We start from the raw sequence: 25,210 nt of genomic DNA, 5'->3' as shown, positions 1-25,210 counted from the left end.
ATAGGAACATATCTGATCTTACATCAGCGCTGTGAGTCAGTGTACACAAGCTCTATAGCTAGGATTTTGTTACGCACGTACATGATAAACCACACACTGGTGTATAGATCGTCCCAGATCAGACATGACAGAGGAGTTTGCAGCATTATGACTGCAGCGTGAATGAATCATGTTTCTTTTACAGCCAGCTTTTCTAACTGCTTCATGTGGGCAGTAGTGAGTAATGAGCCCTTTATTTTGAGCGAGAATTCTTTCTCGAAGGCTTGTTTTGTGCAATAATGTGTACTGCTGTTTTTCATGCTTTTTTTTTTCTTCATCTTGTTATACATTTAGGAGTCCTCATGGTCTTTTATAGAGATTTAATGGCATTTATGCATGGCATCTTAATACATGTCGAGGCATCCAGTCAAGTCAGACTCGGTGTTGTGCCGTAGTGTTGTACACTTCAAGTACACAAAATGCAGACTCATACCAAGGGCAGATCACAGCTAAGAGCTCAATGTGTCTTGGTGGCCCCCTACTGGGCAGTAACAGGCTCTGCATGAGGTATTGTGCATGTCTGGATGTGTGCACTGTGTGCACTGCAGCACACTGGGGAAACGCAAGCCCAATTAGCAAGCACTGTCATGCCCCTCAGCAGGCACAGAGCGCCCTAGGGATGAAAAGGGGTCTGGCTTTTAAAGAGACAATCAACAGACTGTGGATATATAAATATGTTTGTCTGTTCAGCTTCATTGAGATACGGCTGATATAAAACACAAAGAGATTTGTTCATGAGTGATCAAACAGCACAGGTGGATAATACGCACAGTAAATTCTAATTAATTATGTATAGGCAGGAAGGACACTTCACTCGCAGCACTGTTACGGGCCTCAAAATATCACCACCTTTCATTTTTACACACGGTCGAGATCCCACTGGAGTACAGGTCTGGACCTGCAGTGTGTTTGGACACCATGGTGAATATTTAATGTCTTTAATATTTAAAATTGCTGCGAAATAGGCTGGAATGCTGCAGATCAGCCAAGTACTTTATTACAGACATAAATAGCTGTATTAGTGCTCTTAATGCTGCCATTATAATACTCTATTCCCCTCGGGGGGAAAACCTTTTAATCTTTAACGATAATCATGAAATGGACATTTGGTAGCTTTGATGCCAACTAAACCTTATTGCCCTGCGAAATGGGGAGGAAAAAAAAAAAATCAATTACACCTAATAATATTCCTACTCGAGCATGCCTATTATCAGAACGGCAACGCGTGGCCACTATCAAATCGGAATAATGGGAAGTCCTCGTCAATTGTTTCACATTACATGAATTTAGCGTATTATTCATCAAGCATAAAAGAAAACATTGTGAATAGCAATAGAGAATGTCGTAGCACGTAATTCAAGTCGAGTCTAGTCAGACTTCTAGCTGTCGGTAGAAAGTCTGGCACTTGTGGTTACGTAATTAGTCATGATCTTTTAGGAGAATTGGCTACTTGACTGACATTGTCAGGAATGTCTCTGGGAGAGGTTTGTGATTGGTTATTTGTTTAAAAAAAAAACAAAACATTTCAATCAAAACCTTTTTACACAGTTACACAATCTGAACCTTTATCTTTTCTTGTGCTAAAACCTCATTGTGTCAAAGTTTTTTTTCAGAAGCCACTGTATGGATACGGTGTGTATAGAACAAACGTCAGGTTGCAGCCGTCAAGATGCTGAAGCTTGTGGCCAGAAAAGTGTACAAAAGACACCAGACACTCTCTGAGCCATCCATTTAAGCTTTTTCTATTTCTCGGCTTTCGACCCGGATAACACAACTGGCTTTACCCTTCACCGGTACGACCATCATGCTCTAGAGGAAGACAAGTAGCAATAAACTGCATATGCAATAAAAATATCAAACTGTACCACAAAATGAGCATCATTGCCTGGTCAGAACTCTCACTAAAGGGCCTGTGAATCATGACTTTCGCTGCCCACGCAAACATTTAGCAACGCTGGCTCTAAAAGCAGCACGATTTACAGTCATAATCCTGCAGGAATTTTCATCATCATGTCTGAAACGTACAAACAGCGAGACAGACACAGAGTCAGACAGAGAGAAAGGGCAAACATGAGGGCAGGCGGACTACACCCACTCTTAGCTTTTTATACACATTTTATAGCGCGTCACTTTCCCTAAAGCGAGAGCAGCGAAGAGCACAGAGAACGTAGCAGAAACACAGCTGAGAACATGATGCCCTACTGTGCTGCGATGGACTGTACTCTATCAGAGTCATCTGCATGCCGCGTGTGTGAGCGTGTGTGTGTGTGGCATCTGGTTGCTGCAGTACACACTCACCCGATATACTGCAGTGGGTGGCTCTGGTGAATGACAATCCTACACGTGGGGCACGTGTTGTTCTCTTCCAGATATTTCACTAAACAGCTCCTGCAGACTGTACACACACACACACACACACACACACAATATTATTAGATCACTGGAAAGGCATAATATCCTGCATGCGAGTAAAGGAATGCAAGGTGCAAGGATGACAGAACAGCGTGCAGCTTCATATGATGTATCGACTGATTCTGTTGTAAAAAAAAAAAAAAAAAATTTATGAAAAATGAGACATGACACAATGATTCGTTCTTTTTCCTCCCACAGTGAAAGCCCGTCCAACACAGCCTCTGTGTGTTATATTCATGAGTGGCACAAGGGCCCCCTCTACTGTTTATTACCGCTATAAAACAAAGTTTAAAAAGCTCTCTAGACTTGGACAAATGCCCCAAAAGGACTCTCTGTGGACTTCGTAAGTCTCTCTTAACGTCTGAACAGACTCCGCTGCAGTTTAATATTTAAGTATACTTATTAGCCATTTTATACCGACTCCAATGTACGATTCGTCATTCTCAGCGCTGACCCTGACATGTTCGTCACATGGTGGCGTGCGTGTGTGGTGCTGTACGGGTATATCGGCAAACGCCGTCCTTGTTAGTATTTATAAGTGTTCAGTTGGAGACTAGTTGAGCTTTTTCATGTGCAGTGTGTGTTATTGACCAGCTGACTGCTACTAGCTGCATGTTCTTGGTTTACATACTATTTTCAATCCGAAAGGGGTGCATCAAAAGTTGTATCAGTAGCGCACACACCATCAAACCACTACCATGTTGGTAACACAGTTGTGGCAAGAATGATCCACCTCCCAAAATAAATAACACTCCAATGGTTCCACTTCACTAATGCATGGGGTAAAAAGGGGCTGGAAAATGGTGCATAGTAGCAAATGGACTACTGAGGGTCAATCCAAGTAGGTGTACCTAATAAACCGGCAGGATACGTAATAACAGAGTAAATGAAAGAAAACCAGGTGCATGAAATGTAGTGTTCTCGAGTGTGTGTGTGCGTGTGTGTGGACACTCACAGGTGTGTAAGCACTCGGTGACAGTGGTGGCGTCGATCAGGTACCCCTCACACAGGCGACATGTAATGTGGGCATTTATGTCCCACAGTTTGATCTTCCTTGTGAGCATCTCGGGGTTCTGGAGAACAAATGAGGTGGGGGGAAAAAAAAGCCAGAAAACAAAACAAATGATACAAATAGATTACAAAGACAAAGCTGTCCAATCAATTCGTTCCTCGTTATTTAGCAGTGGAATACATGTGCTTAGTAATTCTCTCAGTTTGGTCTTATTTAGAACAAAGCAACGTGTGACAGAAAGACAGATCCTGAGTCTCAGAAGTTCACCATACACCATCCTGATCATACATGCAGGTCTGAATGTAGCATAGAAGTGATTTATACTGCATTTAGATCAACACCGGAGGAGGACATCAGGTTTGTTTTTGTTAGCTTCACGTACGGCACGAGCTCAACACGCACGTTACGCCTTTTAAAGCTAATATGGTTACACTAAGTCACAACTTCTCAACCTTTTGTAACTAAAGTCCCCCCTAAGCCTCCCCGATCAGGTGGCATGTCCACATCACCCCCCCCCCCCCCCATATTGGATTATCTATTCTATATCAAATCTATCTATATATAACCTAATCTATAATCTGTTTTGATCGATTTCTTTAGCTTTTGTGTTTTTGTACTTTTTGAAATTACTTTTCATAACTTGGGATTTTTCATAACTTTTATAAAACTATACGACGGACAGGTATGGAACATGAACGATATAACATGTTTCTGAACACTATAACGACTTTGAACAAGAGAACTATGCAGTAATAACGTGGATTATTTTACATGTAAATCATGTTGCATTACGTTCGTCTTGCGTTCTAAAAACATTCTCATACGAATGAGGTAAATTGGGACGAACTGCGCGTCTCCTTATCCGTGGCATTGTTAAATCTCCGGCTCTCAGAGACTCACTGAACAGAGCAGACGCAGAGAGAGGTGTGAGTGCGGCGGGAAAGCAAGACCTCGCGCTTGCAGGACAGGACTGGTGACATTTGGAAAGTTGCTAAGGATTGTCCAAAGAGTCGCTAGATATGTCACTAGGCGTTTTTTTTTTTTGTTTGTTTGTTTGTTTTTGCAAAAAAGAGAGTCACTAAAGGGGTCTAAAAAGTCACTAACACAGGCTTGCACTGACAGCTAGATAAAAGGCAGGCTAAGCTCCGCCTCTCCCCAGCAAAAAGAAAATGCAGAGGGAGAGAGAACACAGGGTTTTCCATTTACACACATTCTATATGAAAAGAAATAAAATACACCTGGTACCCAAACGATGCCCTGTCTGTGTTCATTTCTTGAAAACAATTTGCACCCTCTTTTGATCTCTGACCCCCCCCCCCGTTGAGAACCACTGCACTAAGTAATACCTAAGTAAACTTAAATGTTTAAAAGTTTCATCTCATATTCTCTTTTTGATCTTCATAATGACCAAACGACAGACACAGGGTGTGTCTCAATCACGTCCCTAGCTCCCTAGGTCGTATACACGAGTTTGTGCACTGGTAAGGACCCTGGCTCACTACACATTGGGAAAATGATGACTCAATTTCCAGTGACATGACAATATACTCACGTTGTAAAATGTCACCACTGGCATTTATCAACAACAATGTCATATCAATTTGTTAGCTTAATCACAAGTGTTGAAGCAGGATCCTACACTAGCTAGTGGATTTTTTATAAATCGTTAAACACTTAAAAGTAGTTAGACAAAAAAAAAAAAAAAAAAACCCTGTATATTTAACGTCAAATAAAGTTAAAAACCAATAACGTTAAGTAATCATTTGAGCGTTACAACAACGATAAGAAGCTCCTTACGTTTGTACACGAATTTGGCCGAGAGTTCATCTGCCATTTTTTCAAGCTGAGAGGCTTCAGAAGACAAAACGTCATTTCCAGTAAGGGAACATAGTGAGCATCGATGCTCCCTGGTTTTCGCAGTGCATTGTGGGATTTTTTTTAAAGAGGCGACTGTTCCGGTGCACTGGAAGGATTTTGTGATTGAGACAGCCCTTAAAATGTCCGACTCCCTGATCACTGCCCTGCCTACTGAACTAAGGAGATGATTGAGATGCACACACAGTCAGACGAACATCCCTGACCAGAAAAGCCAACTACAAGGCAAATCACAAGGCTTCCTCTTAGTATTAGCGCCAATCCATTTATTTTACATTCAATAAATAAGCTGATGCAAGGTATTGAGCCAATTCTGACATCCGTACAATACCCGAGTCCATGCAAGCTTCTGATGCTAAGCTATGCCAACCATCACAGACATGACGGTGACATGGTTTACACTGAATTACATCCTCTGTTCAGTAATAAAGTGTTTAAAATTTCTTTAAAGAGTAAAATAAATAAATAAATAAATACAATTTCATTAAATAAAAAAAAAAAGAAAGTCAAAGCAATGATGAACTAAACGATCACGAAAAAAATACTTACTTTTCGGGTTAATTAATTTATTCTCCCTTTATTTCTATTCTTATATATTTTTTGCTTTCTGTTCTTCTTACTTTACGGTTTACATTTCCTTCTGCAGTTCCCATTACCTGATTATCATCTTGCTTATTTAACAGACCTACTGAAGAGTGCCATTAAGGTCAGATAGTGCTAATGCAGCTAAACAAGTGTAGCTCACTGTACTATAGTGCATTAGCATAACCGCCAGAGCGCAGCTGACATCACTTAACCGAATGATTAAAAATTAAAAGGTAAATAAACATATGGCACCAACAACTATGCCAAGGTCAAAGTCACTGAGATGACATTCCTCCCTATTCTGATTTTACCTGTGAGCATTAACTGAAGCTCTTCTATCAGTATCAGTATGTGTTTGTGCACTGTACTGCTGCCATCTGATTGGATAACCGCATGAATGAGCAGGTGTACAGGTGTTCTTACTAAAATGCCATATGAATGTATTTTTTTTTTTTGTAATCATTATTTCCCCTTTTCTAAAAACACACTTACTCTCAATTTCTCCCACACTTTATAACACATGCTTGTTCCTGACACGAAGAGAGACTCCACATCTTTCTGAGCTGCTGCTCATGCTACAGCCAGTCACTGAACACACAGGTCGAGTACGTGACGGAAGACCGACACGTCCTAGAAATATCCTCTATAACCTTACTTGTGACATCGATAGCACTTTCATTAAACCATCTAGTACTGTAAAAAAAAATTAGGCATCATTAGGCATTAACTCTGAAGTTTCTGAAGTTGGTTTCTTTCACCTGCGTCGCATCGCTCGCCTCGCCTTAGTCCCTTCGTTAGCCTCAACGACGCTGAAACACTGCTTCGTGCATTTATTTCCTCACGGCTTGACTATTGCGATGCTCTCCTCATTGGTTTATCTGCTAATTCTATTGCTACTTTGCAATATATTCAAAACTCTGCGGCTAGACTTCACACACACAGCGCTCGGATCACGTTACTCCAATCCTGTCTGAACTGCACGGGCTACCGGTTTTGTTTCGTATTAAATATAAAATAATCCTGCTCACATTTAAATTACTTCACAGTTTGGCACCTCGCTATCTTTGTGAACTGCTTCTCCCTGTCCCGCTCTCTGAGGTCCTCTGGGCTCGGACTTCTCTCTGTCCCTTGATCTCGTCTCTCAGCTGTGGGTGGCAGGTCTCTCAGTGTTGTAGCGCTCTCACTCTTCACAGCATCGCATCCATCTCCGAGTTCAAATCATAATAAAAATATATCCGTTTTCTCAGCGTTATCTGTCCTAATGCGTTTTCTCAATGACTTTACTGTGTGTTTCTTTCCTGTGTTTGGATGCTCATTGTTTTTACACGTTGTGTGTTTGTCCGGGGTTCTTCATCGTTTACATTTCATTGTATTGCAAAGCGTCCTTGAGCTCTGGAAAGGCGCTACATAAAATGAGACATATTATAATTTACTTCCATTCACTCTGCCAGGTCATGAATAGTCCTGGATGTGGGTTTGCTAATGAGCCTTTTCGGACATTTTCGTTTCTAGCTCGATGGCACGTCCTGCATGTTGCGCTTAAACAGAGTACTGTGTTATTCAGAACATCTTGGAAAGCGTTCTGACCCAGTGGACCAGGGTGAGAGTAAATTTCCCTCGCGCTCATGCATTTAGTCTTAACAGGCGCTGCGAGGTCAATCTGAGGTGATCCTTCCTCACTGGTGGATTTAAAAACAAAACCAAACAAAAAAACATGGTTGTGTGTGTTGGTGTAAGCTTACCCCTAATGCTGCCATGAATCTACTGCAGACAGAGAGGCAGCCAGGCCAGCATTAGCTGTGCATCATGGACCACTGCTCACACACCTACAGAACAAACACACAGAAGAACATTGAGGGAAAAACCACCTGGATGAAGGAACGTTTGGAAAGAGATGCAAAGGAGAAGAATAAGTACATTTGGTGTAACAAATATGTTCAAGAATAATTCACAGAATACGTTCAAGCGGCGTTCAAAGTCTGACGAGGACAAGATGCTAATTAAAAGCTCCGAGTACAGCTAGAGAGTCTTGAACTCTGAACAGCATCTGAATCTTCATTTCCATATCAGTGAAACATTTAAGAAGCCTTCTCAAACAATACTATCTGCACAGGACAAAGTTCATAGGGCAATTTACTCTTCAGATTTCATGTTTCTTCTGAATTTTTTAGCATGTCATCACAATACTACATACTACACCAGTGCTCAACAACCCTGTTCCTGGAGAGCTACAGCGCTGTGAAAGAAGTATTCGATTGCTTGTTTTATGTGTATATCTCATATACTAAATAGTTTTAGATGTTCAAACGAAATACAACATAAAAACAAAGGCAACCTGAGTAAACAGATAATGCCATTTTTATTTATTTCACCTTTCAACAATTTGAAAATTGCCCCCTTGAAATTAAAATCTGGTTGTGCCACCCTTAGCAGCGATAACGCCAACCAAACACTTACAATAACTGGAGAGCAGTCTTTCACTTACTTCTAAGACTAGGATTTAGTCCTATGCTTTGGATCATTGTCTTGCTGCATAATCCAGTTGCGCTTGAGTTTCAACTTATGGACTGAAGACTGTAAAATTCTCCTTTCGGATTTTCTGGTAGAGAGAAGAATTCATGTTTCCCCTCAATTAAAAGCCTTGAAGCAGCAACACATCCCCACACCATCACACTTCCACCACCATGCTTGACCGTAGGTATGATGTTCCTTTTGTGGAATTCATTGTTTAGTTTACGCCAGATGTAACGGGACCCCTGTCTTCCAAACAATTCCACTTTCGACTCATTAATCCACAGAACATTCTACCAAAAGGTTTGAGGATCATCGAGGTGTGTTTTGGCAAAATTCAGACGATCGTTAACGTTCTTCTGCGTTAGCAGTGGATTTCACTTCACCACTCTTCCATGGATGCCATTTTTGCCCAGTGTCTTTCTGATAGTGGAGTCATGAACAGTAGTTAAATAAAATGGATAGAAAGTCATTCCTTAATTAACGAAAATGGTTGGTGTTTGCAAATTGCTGTGTATGATGTAGAATATAACACTTTGGTATGAGCTGTTCTTGGAAACTAATCAACCTCACACTGCCCATACAATTAAATTCCTTGCACAGTGGTTGGAAATAATACTAGGAGAAAATGTTGCTCACGTTATGATCATTTCTGCCCCAAAAAAGACCAACAAAAAAAAACAGCACATTTGTTATCCCATAACAAATATTTGTACTACAAATAAGGCCATGTTTCATGGATACAGATTTTGGAGGTCATACACACAATGAAGGTCAACAGAAACCTACATGTACATACAGGCAGGCATGTACTGGAACCTAAAGAGAAAAATTACATGATGTTTGTGTGTGTTTCACATCACTCACTCCTGCAGAGGAGTAGGCAGCACTGGGCTATGTGACAACACACAGTGGCATTGCTGAAAATACTCTAGATACACACACACACACACACACACACACACGAATACAGCATGCTCTCTGTTTGGCTTTCAGCAGCTCATCCTAGAGTCCAGGCAAAGAGAATAAACCAGTCACCATTAGTGTTTCCATCTGCTCACCGGCCCATGAAATGACTTCCCTTAGGTTACACAGACGAGCACAATGTGACTAGGGACATGTTACCAAACTGATGGGGTACAGCCAGAGGACTTTCTCCTCCAACAACTGTTATAAAAAAAAAAAAAGTAAGAGATAAACCAGAGGACTCCCTGATGTTATTAGACTACTGCAGTACAATTAACTCAGGAAGTAAAGCTGAAAGTATGCGTCACTTTTTACACATACGCTAGGAACAGCATACGCGTGTACTGTACACACACGCTGCCAGATTATTCGAACCGCGTCTATTTTATACGCACAGGTTGCACATGCGCATTTAATTCTTTTGCACTATTTAGTTGTTCCACAAGGTGGCAGTACTGACCCAGGGCTGCTGATTCTCAAGGTAGTCGAAGAAAAAACTGAATAAACGGAAGCGAAGGAAATGAGTGCAGGTTAGAAAGTCCCAGCATCTGTATAATTCTAGCCTTAAAGAGTATACGGATTTGTATATGGGTGATAATCGTGGCGAGAGATTGCCCGAGCATTGTTCTTAGTGTTGTTGTGATTCTTCTTCGTTGTCGTCCTACACACCAGAACACCTGCTTTACTGCTCTGTACTGACTCCTGTAGGCCAGGAAAGGTAGTGCAAGTTGTCATAATGTGCATGCATCGACTGCCTGTGTACGAGTACATGTCAAACGCAGTGTACTTTGAAAGGCTATGCGTACGACTGTGTGCATACACCAGTGTACACATAAAACAAAATATACCAGTGGCTAAATTGAGAGCTATGGAATCAGACGGGACCGAATGTGTGTGACTGGAAATCCTTTAATAACTGGAGTAAAAGAGTATGACTGTACAACCGCTTTGAGAAACCTACAAATACCTACAGAATGAACACCTTAAAAATTGATGATAGGACTGTCACTTTAAAAACAAAGTGGGAAAGATTTTTTTTTTTTTTTTTTTTTTAAATGCATTTAACTACTGAAAATGAATCTTTCATAATGTTTAATATTCATACAAAATACATCCCAGGTGTGTCCACAAGGGACCTGGTGCAACTGAAGGAGCATTTCTAAACTCTCAAATCAAGACATGTTGGACAGGTCTTTTTTTTTTTTTTTTCCTAGCCAGACGACGAAAAGCACTCATTTCACACAAAACCCCCTGACTGATACTGAAACCTGACTGTTTGAGTATCGGCCTAAAACCCCACATACAGTTGCTGAAACCTCTGCGGTTCACATTCCATAATTTTTTTACTACACTTATATGAGTTTAAAGACATTTCCTCACATCCCAAGCATGGATGCACTCCGCTATATGCGAAACAACACACTATTTACACATTAAAAGCAAATCATTGATGATATTCATTCCTGAATTATGCAGTCGCATGTAGCAATGAGATCAACCTCTTAATTTAGGAATTCTGCAGTACAAGTTCCTCTCAGCTGTTTTGTGATTCGGTGTTAAGGAGAAACTCCTTCACTTAGAAGAACTCTCAATGGTGAGATATGATTTTCTTATCAAGTGATATTTAGCGCTATATTTAATTGTTTTAGGCTATACCGTCTTCATCACACCTATTTTTTTTTTCATGCCCTTTTAACAAAGCGGACTTGTTCACCACTTAAATATTTGAATGAGGATTTTTTTGCTTTGCATACATACATAATACATACATACTGCAAATTCAAGTATACAATAAGCCCAGTATACAATAAGGTACACCGTTATCTTCATCACTGATCAGTCTGTGCTAAAACAGGTCCATAGGCTTTGGCCCCGTTTAACTGTTGCTACGTTTACGCCTGTCGTCTACACTACTCCGGCGTTTTCCACCCTCGAAAACGGAGCCTTTTGGAAACGCCGAAGACCCCGTTTTAGTTTGAAAACTTCGGGCTCGCGTTTCAGTGTAAACAGACCAAAACGAAGACTTTTGAAAACGGAGGCGTGGCTTCGCCCACATTCACCCCGTGATTGGCTCTTCTGGATCACTGCGTGTCCTCCCCCGATTCGTCAAGCCCCTACCACATGACCGTTACGCTACCTTGATCGTATACACAACAACACGGAGACTGAACCGCAAGCTTTGCTGGCTTTGTCGTCATTCTTAGCAGAAGGTGTGCAGTTAAGTTTTGCATTTAATACTGCAGCTGCCTACATGCGCGAGAGGCGAGCTATGATTAGAGCGATCGGCAACAAATCTCATCTCAAGCGGTGTAAGCCCTACATGGACCGCCGGTTTGTTGTGCCTGCCGGTGACTAGCAACCAACTTATTTACGCTTGTATGCACATGCCCAGTGTGCATGAATGGTCATGTGACATGCGTATTCAGTCGTGTAGTGTGGAGGAAACGCCAGTGTGGACGAGGATCTAGCACTAGTGTAAACAGGGCCTCACACTACGCACGTGAATCAATCAGCACTACCTAATCACGCAGAGGAATACTCAATATCAGCTGGGGAAAAATAAATAATGCAGTTGCAAAGCGGCTTGCTGATATTCTCTGAGGCTTTATTGATGCCTCAGGTAAGATATTTTAGCCGAATACCACAATGTGGCGTATTGAAATCCTGACCAGCTAGCGTTCTGTCTGTCCAGATGATCTAGTCGCAGGGAAATTGAGGCTCGTCTCATTCACAAGTTGAGAACAACTAGTATGTGACCCAGGTTCCTTAAAACATTGGCAGTCATGTACAAGTCATGTACAAGGCAACAAACATGGACGTACTTCTGTCAACACCAGAAGACTCTCATTAGCAACGTGTGAAATTAGGCAGTGTGCTTAGAAAGCACCGTACGCAGTGGAAACCCTGCCGAGTTTGACAGCGTGCTCATCTGCTGAGTGCACTATAAAGCGGCCTTCTGTAAGATCGTATTACAGTATGGATTCGGATCCTCTCAGCTATGATATTCATTCCTCATCCGTCCTGACAGATCAATTCCAGCTCCATCAGATTACTAGTTTTCAGGGCTGCTGGGAAAAAGGCGTTTGTTGTTTTTTTTTAAATTCACTAAATATGACAACAAATAGCAGAACATAACTTTATTCGACTCCTGAACTTCTGCAGTTCCTCAACCTCAGCTACATCCAGAGAGTTCATAATCAGTCTCAGACACCCAGTGGAGTTTTCTGGCCAGTAATGAGACTGAGTAAGCTAGAGAACTATTAACATCTTTCCCAAATCAGGAAACAGATTAGCTGACTACAATCGACAGCAATATCCACGTAATAACGTGTTAACAGATTTACTCCAGTTCTTGGGTTTGTTACACTCCAGAAATTTCAGAGAAACTTGCATGATATCAGAATTTACTACGAAGTGAGTCAAAATGGGGTCCTATAAGCCATTTGATTATACAGTTGTGGTCATAAGCTTAAATACGGCTTGCAGAACGTGCAAAATGTTCATGTTCAAAATAACAGATCATAAAAATTGCATTGTTTTTTTTATTTAGCTCTTCCCTGAATACGCTATTTCACATAACAGATGTTTACATATAGTTCACAAGACACAATAATGACTGAATTTACACAAACGAACCAGTTCAAATGTTTACATATGCTTGATTATTAATACTGTGTGCTGTTATCTGGATGATCAATGATGTTTTTATGTTTTGCGATCGTTCTTCATGAGTCCCTTGTTTGTCCAGAGCAGTTAAACTGTCCACGTTATTTGCTTCTCCAGCATCTTCTGCATATTTGACCCCTTTCCAACACTCGCTATATGATGCGGAGATCCATCTTTTCACACCGAGGACGACCGAGGGACTCGTACATGACTATTACAAAAAGGTGCAAACGTTCACTGATGCTCAAGGAGCTAACACGTTACATTAAGAGCCAGGGGGGTGTAAACTTTTGAACAGGATTGATTTGTTGTCATTATTTTGTTAAAAGATCTTACAGAGTACTGCCTTTCAGAAGCTACACATTCAGAATGTCTACATAAGAAGACAAAATAATCACAACTGAAACGTGTGTGTTAACTGTAAGTCTGTATGAGTTTTCAGGAAGATTTTCATTTGATAAACAATGGAAAACAATAAAAAATAAATAAATCAGATGTGCTGTGCACAGCACACAGATCAGCATTTTTTATAAATAAAAGCATATTTCTTGTGTGTGTGTGTTTTTTCGGAGTGTTTAGGACAGACAACTGGAGCAAACCACTAACAAAAGACACACACACACAGAGACAAAATACTCCGCTTCCTATCAGCATCTGTATTTCTATCTGCTTACAAAACATTATCTGTTCATTCCAAATATTTGTCACATCCCTAAATTTGACATCAGTAATAACTTTGCCACTTCCTTCTTCAGATGAAATAACTCTTTCTTTAGACTCTCTTCCAAGAATATATCGTTCTTGTTGATTTTTGCCTCGTGTCATTTGTAATGCTGTCCTACTGCAGTAGAAACCCACATTTTACTTCAGAACTTTTGTTTGTTAGTTGTTGTTTTTTTGTTTGTTTGTTTGTTTCTGGATACATTTTAAAAATAGCGCTATTTTCCTTTTCCCATTTAAAAACCATGAGCTGTGCAACCTTTTCCCCATTCACCCATATTTACTTCGTGGAAACATTCATTCAGCCTTGCACACCGTTTTGATTTCCAGAAGTATGGCTCAGACCTGCTCAGAAATATCGCATCACAAAGCCAAACAAATGATGAATCAATCACACAACTATGTCTATTATGCTCCACATTATAAAGTAGCCAGACAAACTTCAGTGAACTTCGAAGTCTGGATCTCTTTAAATGGACTAGATACTTCCCTTGCACAAACAGGCTGTCATAGACACTAAAACTGTAAACACACTGACAAGGAAGCGCACACACACACCATGTTGACAGAAATAGCAGGCATGCATTTGCACGTTTTAAAAGAGACGCACGGAGGTCGACCTCGCATGAACCCTGGCTCGTGTTCCAGAAGTGAGGATGATCTGTGCAGGGGGCATGCATGGCCACGCTCTCTTAACCAGCGCTTACCGCCTTGTACGCAGATTCTCACACACTGGCTCTCACAAAGGACCCAGTGTTGTCCAGCAGTGCTGCTGGACAAGTAGACACTGGCACTGGTACACACACACACACACACACACACACACACACACACTACTAACCATGAATGAGGGCTCTGGGTTCAGCTGGCCTAATAGAAACAAACTGCTCTGCTTTTGACGTGCTGAGTTCAATATGTAAAGGACCCCAAATGAGCAGTTAATGTTTCCTAGAAAAACACTGGGTCAAAATCAAAATCTAAAGGATGGTTTACAGCTTTTAAAGCAAGCCGTCTCGGTGTGTGACCGCATACAGACATGCAACGCATTAACTGCAGTGAATAAAATGTTCTGTACCAAAAGTAAATTCTTTTTATTACGCTGATTAGCACTTTACAGTGAGGTTCCTTTAACCAACATTGTTTACTGCATTAGTGAACATGAACAAATCATGAACCTTACGTAACGTTAAAGTAACGCATTAAGTGACATTTGTTTAAAGTGCACCTATTATGATTTTGAAACATGCCTAATTGTGTTTTAAAGGTCTCATACAATAGATTTACATGCATCAAAGGTGAAAAAACACTTTAATGTGCTCATAATTTAAACTGAAGCATTCAAATATAAGCATTTCCCCCCCTAGAGTCACAAACGACTCGTTAAATGATCCGTTCTAAAGGATTCATTCTAAGTTCTAAGCTCCTCCTTTCAGAGAGCATACTCTGCTCTGATTGGTCAGATGTCCCAGTCCGTTATGATTGGTCTACCGCTGTCAGTGTGTTTCAAAAAGGAAACGCCCACTACTCTAACAAGTTTCAGCTCCATCTGTTCGCAAGCAGCCGATGAAGACCAGAGGCGGGGCTTTATGCTACAAACCTACGCAAGTTAGTACAGGAAGTAAAATCTGGCATTACTAACAACTCGTTTCAGCTGTTCAGAATCGCTTCCTTCTTTTAGGAGTCAATAACGCTTTGATAACTTTGGTGACTTTTTACATTCACAAACAGCTCTACAACACATTACATGAAAGGTAATATTAGAAAAACTATAATAGGTGCACTTTAAATAATGCAGTAAAAAAGGTCAAGTTAAAGGAACCATGAGGTAAATTGTTGGCTTTATGTTTTTATCGCATCACAAAACACAGTTTTCACTGCTGATTATTTTCAAAGCAAGTAGCATAAAATGTTAATGAAACACAGTCCAAAATCATGTTCAAATATGCATGGACCAGTTTAGGCGGCGCATCACAGGGAAAATGAGGCAGGTGACACAGATTAGGCAACGCGGCAGAGCCACAAAGGAAATGGTGTTCTTTTTAACCACTGTTTCTAAATCCCAACTCAACTGTTACTACAATAACAATGACAAAGTATTATTGTGTAATATATTATTCTCATTAAATATTCAGAAATTAGTCTTTAGTCAAAAACATAGGGTATCTTTTAGTGATGAGACGGTTACGATGATCCCTATAAATCTATAAAAACTCATTAAAGTCATTTTGGAGTTGAACAGTAACTGACGTCTCTTTTTTTCGCCCGCCCTCTTCACTATCTTGAACCTTCTTGTAATTGTAACGCTTTGCAATCGGCTTTGAGTCTACTAGGCCAAACAGTCATTGAGTTTAAGAGATTTATAGGGATACAAATATCTCTATAAGAAGTAATGAACATTTACTCTCAAAAACAAGCCTTGTGCTATATAAAGAACAATATTCGGAGTGTTTTGCAGTTGGTTTCATGTCTCTAGGTCAAACGGTCATTGAGTTTAACGGCATTTTTTTTTAAAATTACAAAACATTTACACTAATATATTTATTTGAAAACATCTCGAATGTGAATTCCACAAACTGAATCTCGTGTCATGAAAGGGATATTTTTAACAACCTTTCATATACGTTGTGACGTCATAATATCCAATGGTTAAATTGTTTGAATTGAATTATAGGGCTAATAAAATTGACATGAAATTATATTATATTATATTATATAATTCAGCTTTGTGCTAGACAAAGAAAATCTATTCATGCATTTCCAAGTTGGTTTGGCTTGAAAATGTTATAGGCACAGAGAGTTTAACGGGTATTGAAGAATGAATGTCAAATATTAAACTAACATTACCACTACTTCTTCTAACTTCTACCCCTACTTTGACTCCTCCCCTTGGATAGCGACACCAAGCTAGCCTAGTTAGAAAAGTTTCATATATTATCGGTCTGGTAATTCGATAATAATAAATGCGAGTTTAAAATGATGGAAGCGGTTGCATTATGAATGTAGGAGCATAGTTTAAGTCCAGTGTATCATTGCAAGAAAACATTCTCGTTTTTGCTTACTATGGTTAGCATTCGCGCGTTTAACGCTAATATATTCTGGAGTCCTTATTAAACATTTAATGCTTTAACTTTTATTGGGGTAAAATAAATGGAAGGACATGATGGGGTTTACTAAAATAATAGATGTTTATGTCTTTAATATCAGTCATATAAACTACGTTGTTTTTTTATTTTTTGTATGCATTAAAAGAATGTGTGTCATGATGGATTTAAATCCCTAAATCTTTACAGCACAGAAATAAAATACAAAATCAGGGGCACCAGTAAAGAAAAGAAAACATGTCAAAACAGAGAGCAATAGACAGAGGAAGTAAAGTTTCATCATCACTTAGATTTCCTCACAGCACTCGTGGCTATTTCCCAAACTGCACCCCAGAGCTTCACAGCTGAGAGACTCTGACAAATTGCTAGCGGTCTTCAGACATCCTACCGCTGAGCCGAGAGCATGAAGGGCACAATAGCAAAGAAATGTGAGTGGACCTACAAGTGATTATTCATCATGGCAGTGATTATATCAGCTAAAGACGCTAATGCTCTCACTGACAACTATGGTAGTTGTTTGTTTACTCGGCAGTGTGAATGTGCAATCAGCATGTGATGGGGACCTGGTTCACACTGTACTCTGCTACAGTAATTTATCCATCAAACAGACCTAGACAACAGAACGTTGACAGTTGAGTGTCATGATTACAGCGCTTTTCCTCAGACAGCGTGGCTCGGCTTAGCAAATGAACCATGAGCCCACATGTCACAGCTAGTTCTACTAAAAATCAGTAGGTACCACATACAAGTTCCCCTGGTTGCCGTTTTTACCCGAGGAGCATGTAGGAAAAACACAGAACATACAGGTGGATCTAGAAATAGTCCATCCATTCACTCATATTCATCACAGAATCATCTTCAGTCATGTCTCTGGAAGAAAATACATTAGCAATGAGGTGACTAGAGATGCCTCGATACTGATATCAGGTATCAGTCTGATTCCATGCTCATTCACTAAAAATGGAAAAAGGGTACTCGTGAATGTGACACAGTGAAGTAAAAGCGTCATGAGTGAAAGCACTTCGGTTCGACGAGCACTGAGCACTGAGAGTGCTCTCTTCTCTTCTAAGTCTGCAGCTTAGGGGGCTTTCACACTGGCAGTTTAGTTCGAAACAGAGCACGGTTTGCATTAAAAATTGGTGACGTGAAAACGTTCACACGGGCCGGGAAGCGCACCAAGAGCTTCACCGCTACGCATAATATCTGCTGTGTGTGAGGTCAGCAAAATAATTCAACATGCAGCAATAAAAATATGGTGAGTCGCGTTGTGTTCTCCATGCACGTTTGAAATGACGTAAGAGGAACACAAATGCACTGGGGTTCGAAACCAGACCAACGCTGCAGGGGGTCACTATCGGATTCGGACCACAGCAAACGTGCACATTGTGAAAACCACCTTAAAGTGCACTTCGTAGTATTTTCTCACTGAAACGCACACTCTGCTCGCTCATATCGGCCAGCCACTAGTAAAGATACTGTTTAAACACCATAACGTCACTATCACCATAACGCACAGCTGCAACCAAATAAACAAAGCTAAATAAAACACTCATTGACGCCTCTGACTTATTAATTCAGTATCTGTACTGGTGTCAGAATTGACAAGTACCAAACAAACATTTCATCATCCTGGAAGAAAAAAAAAAAAAAAAAAAAAAAAAAAAAAAAAAAAAAAACGGGGACTGATTTTCCTCCGGAGGATTCACGAGACGGCGTATTGTTTGGGATTCGGTTTTATTTATTTCCTCACAGTAATGCGTTCTTCTTGCACAATATAAACCAATTTTAAGTTTCATACTAAGTACAATTTGCCGCCTTCTATTTCAGCTGAATTCCAAATGGCTTCCGATTCACTTGGCTTATACACACTATCTACCATTCTGTTTGAGATACAGCCATAGGAAACGCTGGGTATGTGCTTTAATGTTGTCTCATAGCTTGCACTCAGAACTCTAAGTTCGTACAAAAGAGTAAAGTATTGGCTCACTTGGGATTGGTGCGCCCGCGATCATTAAAACAAAACTGGCTGTGACTCGTGCTCAACGGCTTACGCTGCAGCAATACACACGGTTTAACATCAAACACGGCCTGTCTGGTTTTAGTTCAGTATTACTTCCCGAGTGGTGCTTTACCTCCATTCCTCATTAGTTACCACCTGATAACCTCCAGAGAAACCCCTCCTACTTTCCCGGGTAGGGTTACTCGCACTCGCTCACAGGTTCAGGTTGCTGCCGAGTCGAGCTGACACACTTTTTTGGTGGAAAAGCAAGAAATGGTTAAATGTATGTTTTTTTTTTTTTACACTCGAAGTTGAAAAACGATCGATGAAATTTAATTTGTAAGAGTTAGGGATAGACTTCACCGCAGTTCTGTTCTGGACCTCCACAAAGATCAACTCTGAACCCCCTGTTGAATCAATTACTCTTAAAAGACGCTATGAAATCCTTTAAGAAAACACACACAGTTGTATTAAAACGCTTCCAGCCTTCTATCTGCAGAGTCCAGATATTAAAATCCTGAGAAAACACGAGTCGGGTGCACACAGTCACAAATTATTATTGCAAATCTCTAAAGAAAGCACACGGAGAGAAACGAGGACAAACATTTTCACACACACATACACAGCTTTGAAGTTAACTGAAATATCCTACAACAGTAACAGTATTCTCCAGATTGCATTTAGAATTTTTAAGCAGCTTCCAAAGAAAATCAGCCATTCCTGACACTTACAGCCAGGTCCATAAATATTTGGACCGTGACCGTTTTGGTAACTTTGCCTCTCTATACCACCACAATGGATTTAAAATGAAACAGTCAAGATGTGATTGAAGTGTAGACTTTCAACTTTAATTCAAGGAGTTTCGCAAAAAATACTGCATTAACCGTTCAGGAATGATTTAGGCTTTTTTTTGTTTGTTTGTTTTTTTTAAACAGAGTCCCTGTATTTTCACACACTCAAAAGTAATTGAACAATTGAGTGATGAGCAGTTTCATGGCCCGGTGGACAAGTGTTGAATTTGCATTCGGTAGCTGTTCGTGGGAACTCTCAATATGCGGTCCAAAGTGGGGTCGATGCAAGCGAAGACGCTCGCTTTAGATATCACGCTTAAAGGAAATCTTAGACGAGCAGACAAGGGTGGTGACGGCTCGTTGGACTCCTGATGAGAAGGTTGGGAGTTCAAATCCCAGCACTGCCAAGCTTCCACTGCTGGGTCCTTGAGCAGGGCCTTAACCCCCAACTACTCAAATGTGTAAATGAGATGAATGTATAGTCGTGTGAAAAAATAAGTGGATGATGTTAATGGTACTCAAATCCGGCTTTGACTAGACCATTCCATAACTTCTTTCTGAGCCATTCCTTGGTGGATTTGCTAATGTGCTTAGGATCATTATCCTGTTGAAAGATCCACTTTCAGTTCAACTTCAACATTAGGACATATGGCCTCACATTATCTTCAAGCATGATATGATGCAGAATTCATAGTTGAATCATTGAATGCAAGCTGCCCAGTTCCTGAGGCAGAGAAGCAACCCCAAACCATAACATTTCCACCACTGTGCTTCACAGTTGGTATGAGGTGCTTCTCCTGAAAAGCTGTCTTTTGGCTGCGCCAAACATATCTGCTGTTACTCTGACCAATCAACTCTATCTTTGATTCATCTGTCAAGAGCACATTATTCCAAAAGGCCTGGTCTTTGCCTATATACTCACTGACAAATTTCAGTCTTGCAAAGGCTTTTTCCTGGCCCACCTCGCATGCAGGTCAAATCTGTGCAATCTCTTTCTGATTGTAGAAGCATGCACTTTAACACCAACAGCTGCAAGACTTACTAGCAGATCCTGTGATGAAATTTTGGGGTTCTTGGAGACTTGTTTTTGCATCAGTCGTCCGCCAGTCCTGGACAAATTAGCAGTCGTTTGAAATCTGCGCCACTAGTAGATGATTCCTCTTATAGTGGAATGAAGTATTTCAAATAATTTGGAGATCTTTTTAAATCCCTTGCCAGACTCATAGGCATCCACAACCTTTGGATCTTTAGCTCTTAGCATGATGACGCCACACACCTCGAACAAAAAAGGGAAAACCAGACACTAGATATGAGAGGGGTATAAATAACACAGCTTCCACCTGCATTCCCTAAGCAGGTTCTAATCACTGGCACCCAATCTTCCACACCTGATACAAATTTTATACATTTTATACAAGGTGTGATAAATATAGGGGTGCACTTACTTTTTCCATGTGACTGATCTGATTTTTTTGTTAATTTAAAATGTGAAAATTACTAGAAAATGTGAATTTTATCTCATTTGATACACTCCATCACCGTCATTAATACGCACTGTTTCAAAGATGCTCAAATGTTTGCTTGTCCAAATATGTCAAAAAAGCCAACGATTTCCACGGGGTGTACTTATTTTTTCACACGATTAAGTCGCTCTGCACAAAAATAATTTGTTTTGGTGTAAGAGGAATAAAATACTACAGGAAAAGCTGTTCCGGGAAAATAATCAATGTTGAGGGGGCAACAGTAATTCCTTTTCACATTGGGCCACATCACACCACCACGGCGTCTATTCTTTTCCTAAAACAGCACACCTAGTCATGTTTTACCCCAAACTTATTGTATTTATTAAAAAATAAATAAATAAATAAAAAAAAGGGGTTTACTTGATTACCTCATGGATTTATTGGCTTCAGTAAAATCCCATTTAGAGCAACTGCTCCATGCACCATTTTTATTTTATATTTTAAATGTTAATTGAGGATTAGAGAAAGACGCTGGCTTCCGAATTGGACAGACTTTTTTTTTCCCCAGGAGTGCAAACGCCTCCCAAAAATGCTGCCTACTCAGTAGTGTGTGTATAAATTGAAGAAAAAAAAAAAAACCCATTGCAACACATATTGTGCATAATATAACTCATTTTGTAACACTGCCCAACCTTAGCACACAAATTAAATCTATAGGCTTAAAGCTCAAAACACATACACACCCCTTAAAGTATAGCGCATGTATAACACACCGGCTCGGTCTCTGCAGCTCAGCGTAACACTGAAGTGTAAATTGCAGCATGCAGGCTCCTGTGACTCAGGATATTGGAAATATCCCCACCTACATTTAGGTAGTGGGGGGAAAAATAAAAATAATAAAACAAGCAGCGTGCTTCCAGAGGAAGATAACGAGCGAGCCTGTGGATTGTGGGTAGGTCCCGTTCAGACACGTTGAAAGAGATCAATAGAAGAAGCGTGACTTTGTTAGCAATGATAGCTTATCACATCATTTAGCAGCTGTACACAGTGGCACACACTGTGCATTCATGAGATAAACAAACTGACACAGAGCTCTGTAAGCGACCCTGCTTCTGACACGCCGAAAAACAAATAAACGGCTTGATCAACGCTTTCATTCAAAACATTCATGCATACAAAACACAAAGCTTCCCAACACCCACACAAGCCACAGAGGGAGAGGAAGAGGCCCTCAGCGGGAGCGCAACACTGAGCTCCATCAACTCACTGCTAGACGCCTCTCGATGACACTTTAGGGCTTCATAACGTAATGAAATATTACATTATGAATATTACATTATTGATCATGACGTTGCCCTTTGACACGGCATTGTCTCCTGATTCACCACGTGATATAACGAACCCTGTTCTACATACATCCACTTAACCCTCTCACAAAATCCGACATGGAACAAGTAAGAAATAAACCAACAGGAAGCGCCGTCATAGGAAAATAATCAACGATGAAGTGACGTGTTGAGTAAGCACTCAGAAGTTGTGATTTTCCGATGACACCACTTTCTGATGCATTTTATTTCTCTTCGAGCGCAGCCAACAATGACGAGTTTTTACTTATTAAAGAATGACACTTCTTAATCCATTGGTAGTGGATGCATTTAATGTTGCGGATCGTCTGCAAAACAAGTCAGTCACTTACGTTGCAGCAGCTAGAAACAGCTGTTCCCACCCAGAAAAAACGTCATTTAAAAAACGCAACCACGTCCACATTAATCCGGATAGATCTGAAAACCGCGGTGTCGTTTTTTAACACGGTCTCCGTCTACACCGGCGTTTTCCCAAACGTACATCCCTATAGTGTGCATGCGTAACAATGTAAGAAGCTCTGGCCTGCGTTATTTCCGTCAAGCGTTTATTTACTTCCCGTCTCTCCGAGATTGTCGAGTTGTTTTTATATGGACAGATTAAGAGTTGGAGCTGTTGCTGCGGATAACCCGAGACTATAAAGTGGAGTTAAATGGGTCACGTGACCGCATCAAATACATAAAAATACGGTCACTGTTTTTGACTCTCTCCATTTTCACAGTCCACGCTACATCACGAAAACGGCGTTTTCAAATTTATCCACTTGGAAGAGCACGTTCAAAAAGCTCGGTTTTGGTGGACACGAACGTCTCGTTGTGGAGGGAAGGCCAAAACGCAGAGAAACAAACGCGTTTTTTAAATTTATCTGGATTAAGAATCAACGATGGGAAAACCTAAAGGAAAAGCTTCTCTGTTATAAAGCACTGACACTGGAGACTCCTTCCGTAAAAGTTAATGAATGAGATGTTACTATAGAAATTATAAAGTATTGTGCTGCTTTCCAGGCGAAGATGCAACTTGTTTACAACCAATAAAATAAAGTTACAACCAACAAAGGCCACCGAAATTTTCAACTCATCAAGCAGTTCCTTTGTTTACAGAGTGACGTGAATCGACATTCGCTCAAACTGCGAATAGTGTAAAGTAGAGTTGCAACAACTAATCGATAAAAATAATAATCGACAATGTATTCATTATCAATTAGTCGGCCGACCCCCCCCGCCGTGTCCAGATGAGTGAATGTGTGTTACTACAGAACATTCGACCTCGTACCATTTAACACTCAGTGTGTGCTTCTCTTTTTCAGCATTTTTAATTGATTAATGATTTAACTTCTGCTTTAAAGCTTGTGGACGGTCAGTTGTTTTTTTCTTTTCAAAATATAATGGTGATGTTCTTCTGCAGTGTGTCAAAACTCTGACTAAACACCAAGTTAAACCATAGCCAATGAAGACAGAGTCCAAATATTTAAAGAAAAGATTTGAGAAAGTTAAACAAATTCCTTAAACACAATAATGTTACATTTTTTCGAAAAATCCTTTGCAGTGTATAGCATAGCCCACATGGACACATTTAATACTTTTTTTTCCACAGCCTTCAATTTGCACAATGTTTGAAGGACAACACTGGGCAGAATGTGAAATAACATGTTTATTATTTCGAAAAACAATACGGAAAATAAAAATCGGCCTTTTAATCCAAATAATCGAAGAAATAATCGACGGATTCATCGAGTATCAAAAATAATCGATAGCTGCAGCCCTAATGTAAAGACCCGCTTCTCTATTTTTAAATGAGTTTATAGCAATATTCACTTTAGATCGGTTAATATAGACATAGTACTTTGTTACAGCTAGAACACTGACCTTACTAATCACTAATCACTCCAAAGTGTTGCATGTATATTTGAAGTTCACTATAGTAGAACAGTACCAACAGTACTCAGGCCTGTAATTGTAAAGGTGTAGCTGAAGCAGCTTTTTATGAGCTTTACGTGCTCTGGACACACTTTCACAAAGGCTTCCAAGAAAAAAAGTTTGCTGTTGAAAAAAAGTTCTATTTAAGTGTCGATTCGATTGAACAGGGTTTGCAGTAATTAGGCCTAGTTGTGTCTAGTCCAGCTGAACCCTATTATGAGTGCAGTTTCATAGATTTGGGGAAGTAATAACTATGAGGGCAAATACATTTTCACACAGGCCCAGTTGGTATTGGATAACGTTTGGGTTATCAATAAACAAGATTAGCACTTAAAAACTGCGCTGTATGTTTACTCGGGTTGCCTTTGTTTTATCTTTGATTAATTTCTAAAACTATTTAGAATGTACATAAAGCAGAAGAAATCAGAAAAAAAAAAAAAAAGCACTGTACACCCATTTGAATTTGAATTACAGCTGCACTACTGTCACAGCTGTCCGGTTATAGAAAATCGAATCAAAACCTTCTGTCCAATCAGATTCCAGAATTCAATCATATAATTAAGCAAAATCACACTCGCAATCTTGCTGTTTTATTGAATATCAGAACAGCTGGGACGAGGCTGCAGGTAATCAACGTCGTGCTGATATTCAGTAAAACAACATGATTGCGAGTGTGATATTGTTTTCATACAATACCAGTTCTATAAACAAGAAATTTAATTTTGAGTAACTGACCGTTCAGACACATTATGGCCTATAACATTTGGTTTATTTTTGCTCAGACGATAAAAA

The 25,210-nt window shown here is 40.1% G+C and overlaps 1 protein-coding gene across 2 annotated transcripts in view; it reads right to left on the bottom strand.

Annotated features, from left to right (window-relative positions):
• Nucleotides 1–25,210, bottom strand: part of LOC108274940 (polycomb group RING finger protein 3) — a 78,292-nt gene that overhangs the window by 46,199 nt on the left and 6,883 nt on the right. For both annotated transcript variants that reach the window (XM_053685913.1, XM_017485374.3), the window contains exons 2-4: nt 7,666–7,749; nt 3,407–3,524; nt 2,338–2,434 (exon numbers count right to left, since the gene is read on the bottom strand). In XM_053685913.1, the coding sequence (XP_053541888.1) occupies nt 2,338–2,434; nt 3,407–3,524; nt 7,666–7,680 (230 nt within the window). In that variant the 5' untranslated portion in view covers nt 7,681–7,749. The remainder of the gene's footprint in view (nt 1–2,337; nt 2,435–3,406; nt 3,525–7,665; nt 7,750–25,210) is intronic.

Source organism: Ictalurus punctatus, chromosome 14 (assembly GCF_001660625.3).
Source record: "Ictalurus punctatus breed USDA103 chromosome 14, Coco_2.0, whole genome shotgun sequence".
Classification (NCBI taxonomy): Eukaryota; Metazoa; Chordata; class Actinopteri; order Siluriformes; family Ictaluridae; genus Ictalurus; species Ictalurus punctatus.
This window is presented reverse-complemented; position numbering and strand designations above follow the sequence as displayed.